The sequence below is a fragment of the Pelmatolapia mariae genome, linkage group LG5 (assembly GCF_036321145.2).
Source record: "Pelmatolapia mariae isolate MD_Pm_ZW linkage group LG5, Pm_UMD_F_2, whole genome shotgun sequence".
In the NCBI taxonomy this organism is placed as follows: Eukaryota; Metazoa; Chordata; class Actinopteri; order Cichliformes; family Cichlidae; genus Pelmatolapia; species Pelmatolapia mariae.
Genome location: NC_086231.1, coordinates 34,868,609 through 34,880,750, shown reverse-complemented (window position 1 = coordinate 34,880,750; position 12,142 = coordinate 34,868,609). Strand labels below are relative to the sequence as shown.

The window sequence follows — 12,142 nt, the reverse complement described above, 5'->3', positions numbered from 1 at the left end:
AAATGCCCACAATATTAGAGACTGAACAGAGAGCGAGCACCTGGCAACTGTGGGGAGGAAGAACTCCCTTTTAACAGGAAGAAACCTCTGTCAGAACTACACCTGGGGAGGTGCAGCCGTATGCTGTAACTACTTGTTGGGTGAAAGAGAAGAGACCACAAACTGTGTGTCAAACAAAGTTGTCATCCGGTCTTTAAGTGATGACCTGATGAACCCTGCTTCCAGGTCCAAACTACTCTGCATTTATTAAGGCTGTTGTGTTTTTAACATGTGTTAATGTTTTGTATCTTCTTCTATTTAATCTGAACAAGCCCCTAAAAAAGTAAGTGATCACTGTCGGCCTCTCTTGGTTTTTATTATCACTATTCATCTGCAGCATGTTTTAAAGCTCAGTTTTTAAAACCTTACTATGTAACTACAGCCCAGCCCATGCAGCAGTATATTAATGACTAACCTCGTATTGTGGATGGATTATCTCAGTTGTTCTCCTGATTGAAGTTTGGCCCGTTTACAGCATCCTGCCATGCGATTGCATTTGTCCCTAACCGTCGGGAACCCTCGCGTTAACAGCTGTAAGAAAAAGGAAGTTTTCTTTGGACTCTATGGAAAAACCTTAGTACACATCCCATGATTTAATAGCTCGTAGAAGCACTTTAGCAAAAACTTGAAGTAATTATTTTCTGTATGCCATTATCAGTCTCTCACATCATTCTTGAGAAATTTTGCCCCACTCTTCATTACAACCTTGCTTCATTTCATTGACGTTTGATGGCATTCATTTATATACCGCTCTCTTAGGGTGCCATCACAGCATTTCAGTTTGGCTGAGTTCTTGACTTTGGGTGACTGCAACACCTTGATTCTTTTGTTTTCCAGCCATTCTGTTGCAGATTTGTGCTTGACATCACTGTATTGTTGCATGACTTGGCTTCAACCAAGCTTTAGGCGTTGGACAGATGGCCTCATATTTGATGCTCGAGCACTTTGGTAGACAGAGGAGTTTATGGTCAACTCAATGTCTTCAAGGTACCCAGTTCCTGTGACTGCACGACGAGCTCAAATCATCACCCCATCCCCACCACTGTGCTTTACAGATGGTATGCAGTATTTATGCTGATATGCTGTGTTGGGTTTTTGGGCAAACTTCTTCGCTTACGTCTTGTCTATCCAAAGGACATTATTTCAGTAATCTTTTGGTTTCTTCAGATGCAACTTTGCAAACCAAAGCCATGTTGCCATGTTTTCTTTAGAGACAAGAGGCTTTCAGACAAGCCATAGTTGTTTGGTCTTTTTCTAAATGTAACATGTTTAACATGCTAACTGTAGCGGGGGTTTTTGCAGTTTCCCTGAAGATTACATGGTTTGATTGGGGGTGAATTTCTTCTGCTTTCATAGAGGTGAGGCTGCATAGAGAAAACTTTTTTTCACACCACTGTAAAATGGCTTGTTTAATACATAAAAAGGTGCAGACTGAGATTTGGTGTCATGGACAAAACCTCATGCTGGTTTATAATCAGTCAGCCAGGAAGGGCAGTGGACTTGTGAAGAATGCAACATGTGTCTGACATGGAATCATCTGTTCTTGCAAGTTTATAGTTCAACTACCTTATTACAAAATGTCATTTGATTTCGATTCTGTTTTGCTGAGATGATGTTGAAATATTTTTATGATTGTATTATTATTATTATTATTATTAATAAATTTCAAATACATGAAATGTAGTAATAATAATAATAACAATAATAATAATAACAACTGTATTTATAGAGAGGATATCATGATGTAGGGAAATAGTGTGTAATTTCGTAATAACAGATTATGTAATAATTAAACAATTATATCTTTCCTAATGGCGGCTAAGAACGCGGCATTTAAATTGTATTCATCGATTAACAATAAACTGTCTGGGAACAGAAAGCGTTTATATCTCGGCATTTGAGCGTTCCACCACAGGAAAAAAAATCCGCAAGTCCATTTTAGATCGATCTTTACGCTCATTCATCGGATCTAAAGCTGCTCCCTGACGTAACTTACATTTGTTTATTTATTTACCTCGCAGCGACATCGAGACTACATTTTCTTGTGGCTCCTAATATGAGCGCTTCGGTGCCGCGCAGTCACCAGGGGGCATGCACATAGTAATAATAACAATAATAATGCATTTGAGGAAAGCCTGCTACGACGAGCCTCCATCGTTTCTAGCTCCCCGCACAAACGCCAGCCCGGCCGCGGCGTGATGGAGCTGTGCGCTTAGGTTCATGTGTCCGGCGGGACTGCCCCTGGCTTTTTTTCTGGGGAAGATCATATTGGATCATATTGTTTGCAGGACGTTGTTCCTCCTGCAGCCCCCCCAGTCTATCCCGACGTAGTTGTGAATTGAACATGGCGACTGTACCAGTATATTGCATCTGCAGATTACCTTACGACGTGACCCAGTTTATGATCGAGTGCGATGCTTGCAAGGACTGGTTCCACGGCAGGTAAGTCCCGATTGTTCGCCGTACTGTATTTTGGGGCGGTTTGCATTTGTAGGAAACAAACAAAAATGGCGAGGTCTCGGTTGCGTTTGACAGCTTTGTGGCTCTCAGTCGCCCGTCTACATCTGAAGAGAGGCCGCTTGGAGAAGAAGAAGAAGGCGGAGTTATATATAGCCGACCGGGGTTATGACATTTTTTCGCGAATAACACAAAACAGATTTCCCTTATTGGAATAAATACGGTGGTTTATGGGAGGATTTCGGTGTGAGCTTCGGCTATTAATTGCACTTAACGGCTCTTTAACATCCCCGCATAGCCCCAGCCTGCCTTCCCGTTGTAAGGAGCGGACGACAGCGGGGGAAGCCTCCGCAAACTCGCCGCTCATTTTTGTGACAAATGCTCGTCCTTCCAGACACGTTAAGGGCAACATTTCGTGCGTATTGCCGGGAAATATTGTCACATTCGAGTCGCTCTTCCAGTTTTCACCGGCCGTGTTAACCGAGCGCGGTGGAAAATCACGACTCGAGTCCGAGCTTCCCGAACTCAGCCCCGCAGCCTTCCTGCCAGGCGGCAGCTATGGCTGACAATAGCCCGTGCTGGATGTCCTTAAGCTTCAGCAGCGGAAGGGAAATAATTATTAGTATTGGTTTGACTGGTTTGTCACTACTGTAGACTACGACTGTTAGCTCATACGTCTCCCCGAGTATAGTGCGAAACGTATCGCCCGCCGCTGCTCATCACTTTCCCTGCTGTACACACACTGTAATGGTCTCAACCAAATCCCAGTTATCATCTTTTCGTTTTTGCCTGCTGTCGTTATATCTGTTCTTACACGAGTCTGTGTCTGGACTGGCCTTTGCTTTGGGGTGTTTAGAGCTGTTCGGCTGCTCACTGCCTGTCTTTTTGTTAACCCGTCATTTGTTAATCGCGTTTCTTTCGGTGAACAAGCCCTTCAGAGCATTGAACAGTATTTACGCGCCTGAACGTTAACCCTTTAATGTTCCTCCGCCGGCCGGCTGCCCGCCGTCTGTATCACACTGTCTAAATCATTCGAGAATTAAGGGATGGGAATAGTCCAAGACTTACAAGCCAAACCACCAGCAAAATACATGTTTTCTCCCCCCCACCAGGAACATCGTATTTCTGCTTGTCTTATTATCTGCATCACACATTTTCACTTACCTGTCACATTCTGTAAGTTTGTGATCCTGATAAAAATAGAGCAACTGCATTTTTCAAACTATAAGTATATTTAAAGTGGATTTGCACACACCGTACATTGGCGCTCCAATTATTCAGGCCCCTGAGGTGGACCATCATGAGGAATAAATCAGGTTATACACATCAGGTTCCCTTAAAAAAAATTTAACAAATGTTGGACCGAGTAATGCATTTCTTCTCAAATTAATATTAGCGATAGACCGCTGATAAATACTTGCATTTTAAAATAATATTCATGTACATGTTCAGTTGTTAGGAGCGGATGTGTTAAGTTCACATGTATCATCAATATAATTATGATTCACAGTCTTAGCATGAGTCCACACATGATGATGTGATGTAACAGAAACTTGAACAAAATCTAATCATTATCATCTAAGTGATCACTGAATCCTCCGGGACTTATACACATGGTGATCCATACATGTATAGGTATCACATATACATTGGATGTTAGAGTCAGAAACAATAGTTCTGCAAAGAGCTGCAGCAGCCTAGCTTTGCCATGTCTGACAACACTCTACTTTCCTACAACCTTTATGCATTCGTTTTTATATCCTGTAGTCATTTTGGTTTGAGCCACAGTTGAGTCACTGCAGTGTTCAGGACAGCGTTTTGGAGATGCTGCTTGCAGTCATGGCACCCAGCTGTTGTTGATCAGGAAACAGTTCAAACGCTAACTGCTCCTAAAACCACACTGTCTGGTTTTCACTGTACATTTCTGTTTTATCTTCATGTTAAATGAACAAAACCAAGTGAGTTAGCCTCAAACTTGTTGAATTTTTAAAATGGCAACTTTTAAAAAAAAAATCAACCTTATAATAAAAGTGTCTTTATTGAGGAAGGCACCTTTTTAGCCACTGCTTTAGTCTGTTTTAGTTCATTATTAATACTCGTGGGAGCTCAGTTTACCACCTGGCTTCAGTCTCACTGCACTTATCAACCCTTGATACAAAAAGCAAGCAGCTGTTTTCAACAAATAAGCTACAATAAACCCACAATTAGTGACAAAGCTAGCTGGTGATGGCTTATCCAAAAAGCAGTAGTTGGAATATTTTTCTCAGGAGGTGGTGACCAGTTGTTAGATAAAAGAAAAAAAAAAAGTAAAAATAAGGATTTAGAACACGTTGTTACAGTGAAAAATAACTGGTTCATACCTCAGCTAGGTCCTTTCTGTTTAGTTTGTATGTTTGCACTCTGCCCATCCATGGATTTTCTTACCTATGGATGTGAGCTAGACGGGTGTTCATGTAGAATAAAAGAATACCAAAATTCTGAAAATGCAACATGCCCACCAGCACAGAAAAAACTATAAGCCGAAGATCGCAACTAGTGCAGCTGCCACAATAACTCTGCCCTGACTTATTGATAAGAAGGGCTGTAAGAGTTATTTCAGGAAGTAGTTTGTGTTGTTATCATGAAATACATTTTACCACTTTGTTTGAGACACTTGTCATTGCTGTTGTAAAATCAGTTATGATCCAAAGGCTAAAATGTTTGCAGTGGTTAACATTATATAAATGCTGAAGCTAACATGACGTAACTAATGTTATGTCTTATAGGATTGTCAGTAGGCTGCCTGTCAATCATCCTAACATCTAATGTTAACATTTTAAACAAATGGTCTACCAACACCATGTCAGTGGCTTAAATCACATTTTAATAAATAATTATGGCTGAAATCATCTAATTCTCTTCGTACTGGCGCTGACTACAAAATGTTTGATATTGTGACATTCTGAGTCAGCAAGACTAAAAAATGCTATATAAATATACAAGGCCATTCCTTTCCAAGACAACTGATATGTTGCTTAACACCAACATTTATGTATTTAAAGTCCGTCATATTGTAACAACAGCTGTCTTAACCAAATATTTCTGGATAATTCTTTATTAAAATACAACATGTTAATATGTATTTCAAGAGAATAGTGTTTAAACATGGCTGTGATATGACTTGTTATCAGGTATTGGTAAATAATGTTTAAACTAATACTGTAATACATATTATATATTACCTTATTACAATTTTGTGCAATTGTTCTTCCTACTTGAAAAGATGTTTGCAGTTATTTTGGCGCTGCATGAATTCACTTTATGCTTGTGGTAATTAGTAACAAAAACGTTCTTTACTTTGAATTTGTGCGTTGACCAGCAGCCATGGTGAGTTAAAGCGTGTGAATGAGTGAAACACTGGCATTAACCATGCTCTGCATTTACATGGTGTTGTGAAGTTGTAAATGAGCAGAGGGAAAGTAAACAGAGGACAGCCGTCTTAACTAGCGCGATTCTATTCTACTTAAACGAACGGCTGTCAAACTGTAATAAAACCAAGCAACTGAAACCAGGTGTAACCACATTCTGCACTAAGATGTGTGGACACCAGCACTGAAGAAGCCAAGGCTAGAACTGCTAGCATTGCTGGGGTTAGCTAGCAGACTTTGAAAACTAATCTGACACTGTGTGCGTTTGCAAAGTTATACACAGCGCGAAGTGTTACATAACTGAGCGACATTTAAAACATGAATTGTTTAACAGGGAAGATAATTAATAGTTTCATATAGCCACTAAAATACACACAGTGTATTTGTTTGGACAATGTTGAACTTTGTCTATTTAAAGTGTGTTTAAACAAGTAGCAAAGCAATCAGCAGGAACATCCGTAACACATGTGTGTCTTTGGCCTACCAGAATTACTCCATGAGTGTATCGACAGCTCATCCAGAAGGTCAGTTACTTCAGTTAGTGTCAGTGGAGTGAAAAGACAAAAGTTTGGGTTTTGGATGTTTGGCATAAAACTAACACAGCATTTCATAAAAAGAACATCATGCGAACATCATATCAGTCATAGTGGTGGCAGTGTGATGGTCTGAAGCTCCAGCACAACTGGGTTGTGCAGCAGGACAAAGATCCAAAATACACAGTGGCTTAGTAAAAGTCCAACTTAAGTCCTGTCGACATGCTTTGCCATGACCTTAAATAGGTCCTTCATGCTTGAAAACCCTCCAATGTGGCTGAATTAAACCAATTCTACAAAGAAAAGTGAGGCAAAGCGTTGTGAAAGACTCATTGCCAGTCACTGCAAATGCTTGATTAGAGTTCTCGCTACCAATGGTTGCACAACTGGTGATTAGATATATGTAAGGCATTTACTTTATCACACAGGACCAGGTAGATTTGGATATCATTTTTCCTTTAAAATGCATTTTGTATTTACTTGTGTTATCGTTGTCTAATGTTTAAATTAGTATGACAATCTTAACAAATATGGAAAGAAATCAGGAAAGGGGATATCATGTGTTTGTGTTTACAGTGGGGAACTAGCTTTGTAAGTTTGGTCACTTATAAACACAAACAGTCTCAAATTTTATAGTAATGTCATTTTAATGGAAAGAGACAGACTAGCAACCAAAAATCCAGAACAAACATGTCACAAAGTTATAAATTGATTTTCATGCCATTGAGTGAAATAAGTATTTGATCCCGAAGGATTGGTTGTATGCCACATGGGCACACAGATTACAATCAATCAATCAATTACAGATACTCCTGATCTCAGCTGATGTGTATAAAGCACACCTGTCCACAGAATCAATTTCTTCCATTCCAACCTCTCCACCACCAGCTCAAGACCAAAGAGCTATCAAAGGACATCAGGGACAAGATGTAGACCTGCACAAGCTTGGAAGCAAGACGCTTGGTGAGAAGGTGACAACTGTTGGTGCGATTATTTGACAGTGGCAGAAATATGAAATGACCATCTATTGCCCTCAGTCTGGAGTGCCGTACAAGATCTTGCCTCATGAGGATGGACTGAAGTCTCTCGGTGCCTGCAAGGTTCCCCTCACTCAAGAAGGCCCATGTACACGCCTGTGAACCTGTGCCAGTGAACCTGTGCCAGTGAACATTTCAATGATTCAGTGCTATGAATGAAATGGTTAGCTGAAACTAACTCAGCCCATCAGCTTTGGAAGAAGAGAACTGCAGAGTATGACGCAAAGAACACTATACCTACTGTCAAGTGCTTTGGGGCTGTTTTTCTGCTTAGGGTACAGGATGACTTCACCGCATTAAGAAGTCAGTGGACGAGTCAATGTAGTATTCAGTCCTGGACGTGCACCTCCTTCCCTCTGCACTGAAGATGGGTCGTAGATGGGTTCTACCAAGGAAATAAAGGAGTGGCTAAAGAAGAAGCACATTAAGGTCACGGAGTGGCATAGCTAGTCTGCAGACCTCAATCCTATAGACAATCTATGGAGGGAGTTGAAGCTTTGAGTTGCCAAGCAGCAGCCAAGCAACCTAAAGGATTTAGAGAGTCTAACACAGGAGGAGAGCGGCGAAATCCTTCCACAGATGTGTAGAAGCCTGATGACCAACTACACTTACTGTTACTCTTACTGTTGTGCTTGCCAACAAGGGTTTTTTCACCAATTACTCAAATACCTTTTTCACTTAATGACATACAAATCATTTTATAACTTTTATGTAATGTGTTTTTTATGGCTTTTTAAGTGGATATTTTGTCTCTCTCCATTCAAATAAAGCCACAATAAAAAGTAGACTGTTCATTTCTTTGTAAGTGAGCAAACTTACAAATTCAGCAGGACATCAAATAATTATTTCCCCACTTTTTAAAAAACATTTTCTGATTAGATCTTTATTGTCATTGAACACAGAGCATTGAAAATGAGTTAGGAGCTTCGGCAGTCTTCAGCATAAAGTAACATTATAAATTAAATAAAGAATGTATGGCAACTTGATAATTTAGCAACTATCTGGCAGCTTTTTGAAATCTGATGAATTAATAGCAATTACTTATTAGCCAACATGATTGTATATACATGTACTTATCGTATTTAATCATTCCTCCCTGCCCTGGCACACACCGACTTTACACAGCCCTCCAATGCCCTTGAAAACCATCTCTTTCTCTTTTTTTAAATGATTGAAATTTTTAAAAAAAAATTTGGGGGGGGGGGGGGGGCATTTTGCCTTTATTGGGTAGGAATAATGGAGATAGACAGGAAAGCGGAGATAGATAGTTGGGAAGACGCAGCGCTGGGTCAGACTCTGGTCATGTGGTATGTAGCAGCCTGCTGACCCACTAAGCTAAACTGGTGCCCAAATGGTTGCAATTTTCCTCAGAGCAAACAAGTCTCGACACTAAAAGCAGGTTTTGATGACTTTGAGCTTTGTTTAACTTATTGAAATATATAACATGCCCTGCAGCAAATCTGCACTTTGTTGGACGATGTTCAGTGTGACTTATTATATGGAACAAGATACAAAACTTTATTTTGCTTATTAGATAGATATTATCCTCACAGCGGCAGACACTTTACCTAATAAAAAATATATGTTTATATATTTTGATGTACTGTAAGAAAACAGATTCTGCGAGCTGGTGATGGAGACTTGATTTCAAGAACATGCCACCTGTAAAAATTTGCTTTATGATATAACGTCTTCTTTCACAGAATGGCTTCATCAGTGCGTCCTGGGGTTGACTGTGTTAAAGCTTTAACTAAAACCATGGTTTCGGTGTGGTCATTGCTTAGAACCACAGTTGCATTATGTGTCATTCCCACACTAGCCACAGGGGAAGGCCCCCTTTGACCACACTGGGTACTGGGGAGTTGCTGTACAATAGGTTTATATGAACTTCTTACTGCTGGATTGACTGTGGTAAAATAAATGCACTATTAAAGCTTAACAGAGAGTTAAAACAGGACTAAAGCTCACCGGCTTTACATAGCTGGATGTATGGGGACTTGCATAGTACAGAAACAGTTGTCAGCAAGTCTTGCACATAACACAAGCCAAATTCAACACATCCTGCAACTGCTTCACAATAAAAGCCTGAGGAAATTTGCTGAGCATGCAGGTGGCAGAACATTTAAGATTTAATTGCAGCTCTGACAGCACAGACGTAAATGACAGTTGTGGAAGGAGTGAGGCAAGAGCAGGAATAATATGAGTTAGATCTCATTGTCTCATCTGTCATTCAAGACTCACATCATTCCAGTATATTACTGTTCAATTCAATTCACTTTTATTTATACAGCACCAGATAACAACAACAGTTGCGTCAAGGCGCTTTTTATTGTAAGGTAGACCCTACAATAATATAAATATATATATAAAGAAAACATATGATCCCCTACGAGCAAGCACTTTGGCAACAGTGGGAAGGAAAAACTCCCTTTTAACAGGAAGACACCTCCAGCAGAATGAGGCTCAGAGAGGGGCGACCATCTGCCGCGACAAGTTGGGGGGTGAGGGGAGGGAGACAGAACAAAAGACATGCTGTGGAAGAGAGCCAAAGATGAATGATTAAATAATTAATTAATGATTAAATGCAGAGAGGTGTATAAACACATAGTGAGTGAGAAAGGTGACTGGAGAAGAAACACTCAATGGAATCCCCCAGCAGCCTAGACCAATTCCACCATAATAAGGGAGGATTCACAGTCACCTGATCCAGCCCTAACTATATCCTCTAGCAAAAAGGAAAGTTTTAAGCCTGATCTTAAAAGTAAAGAGACAGTGTCTGTCTCCTGAATCCAAATTGGAACCTGGAAGAGGGCTCTGACAGCTGAAAGCTATGCCTATAATTCTACCGTTAAATATAGTAGGAATCACAAGTAAAGCTGCAGTCTGAGAGCAGACTGCAGCTCTAATGGGGTGATATGGATATTAAGATAAGACGGGGCCTTCCTATTCAAGACCTTGTATGTGAGGAGCAGGATTTTGAATTCAATTCTGGATTTAACAGGGAGCCAATGAAGGGAAGCCAATACAGGAGAAATCTGCTCTCTCTTTCTAGTCCCTGTCAGGACTCTTGCTGCAGCATTTTGGATTAACTGAAGGCTTTTCAGGGAGTTTTTAGGACTTTTGATAATAATGAATTACAGTAGTTAAAGTTGGGAGTCATCTGCATAGCAGTAAAAATGTATGCTATGCCTTCTAATAATAGTGTCTAAGGGAATTGTGTATAATGTAAACAGAATTGGTCCTAGCACGGAACCCTGTGGAACTCCATAACTAACAAATTGGAGTCTGTTAGATAGATATGATACAAACCACTGCAGCGCAGTACCTGTAATACCTACAGCGTGCTCTAATCGCTCTAATAGAATATTGTGGTCGACAGTATGGAACGCTGCACTGAGGTCTAGCAGGACAAGCACAGAGATGGGTCCACTATCAGAGAACATAAGAAGATCATTTGTAACCTTCACTAAAGCTGTTTCTGTGCAGTGATGAGCTCTGAAACCTGAATGAAACTCTTCAAATAAGCCATTCCTCTGCAGATGATCTGTTAGCTGTTTGACAACTACTCTTTCAAGGATTTTTGATATGAAAGGAAGGTTGGAGATTGGCCTATAATTAGCTAAGACAGCTGGGTCTAGAGCTACATTCTGTATTACACATAAAGTAAGATATCCAAAAGTTTCTTGGTATTAGAAGATATATAAGACTAAGACAACAGAGAGGAAGCATTTTGTATTCAGAAAATGAATATCACTGGCTTTTTAAATATGTTCAGCTTGATTTCTTAAGGTTACTCTGCAACTGAGAAGAGCAAAGTGTGTAGAATGGGGGTGTCAAACTAGTCTTGAACCACATACACCCTGCTTTGGTCTCATGTGGGCTGTATAAAACCCAGTAATGTTTCTGTTATTTAATTGTTTGAAAATTAATTACTTTCATCTTTTATGAATGGCCATGTGTCAGTAGGAAACATCCAAAATTTATGCCACTTATGCTCACGTTTTCCAATTCCAGTGTGCTGGACTGGAATCTTTGCCAGGACTTCATTTTGACAACCCTCTTCAAGAGTGTAGTTCATTGTAAAGTAGCTCGCTTTTGTTTGTTATACTAAAAAAAAGTCATGACAAAATAATCATAAACGAATGTATTATTTTGTATTTCTTTATCTAACCGTCTTTTTCTTCTTACTAACCATTTAAATGCTTGCACATTTCACTTGTCTGGGACTTTGATAACAAGTGGCTGTAGCTCAAGAGGTAGAGCAGGTTGCTTCCTAGTTGGAACATGGGTGGTTTGATCCCTGACTGCATGCCAAATATCCTTGGGCAAGATACTAACCCCAAGTGAATGTGTATGAATATCAGTTTGAAAGCATAGAAAAAAGTTCTATTGTGAAAGGGTGACTGAGGCATATTGTATTGAGTGCTCAGGTAGAGTAGAAAAGCACTTTATAAGAAGCAGCTCATATACTATTTTACTGAAACCTATGGTCATTTCCAGTTTGCTTATTGTAGGTTTTACGGTCGGGCAATTGGATGAATATATCGACTATCGTTGATAGGCTGCCCTGTAGTCGATAGTTTTTACAAGGGCCATTTATTTATTTATTTGTCCATGAGTAATTCTTTTGATAATGTTGGTTGAAGCCAACAGAAGCAGTCAACAGAAA

At 39.9% G+C, this 12,142-nt stretch overlaps 1 protein-coding gene across 2 annotated transcripts in view; it reads left to right on the top strand.

Moving 5' to 3' along the window:
• Positions 1-1,888: 1,888 nt before the first annotated feature.
• The window catches only part of phf2 (PHD finger protein 2), a 38,376-nt gene continuing 28,122 nt past the window's right edge, over positions 1,889-12,142 (top strand). For both annotated transcript variants that reach the window (XM_063474861.1, XM_063474860.1), the window contains exon 1: positions 1,889-2,481. In XM_063474861.1, the coding sequence (XP_063330931.1) occupies positions 2,384-2,481 (98 nt within the window). In that variant the 5' untranslated portion in view covers positions 1,889-2,383. The remainder of the gene's footprint in view (positions 2,482-12,142) is intronic.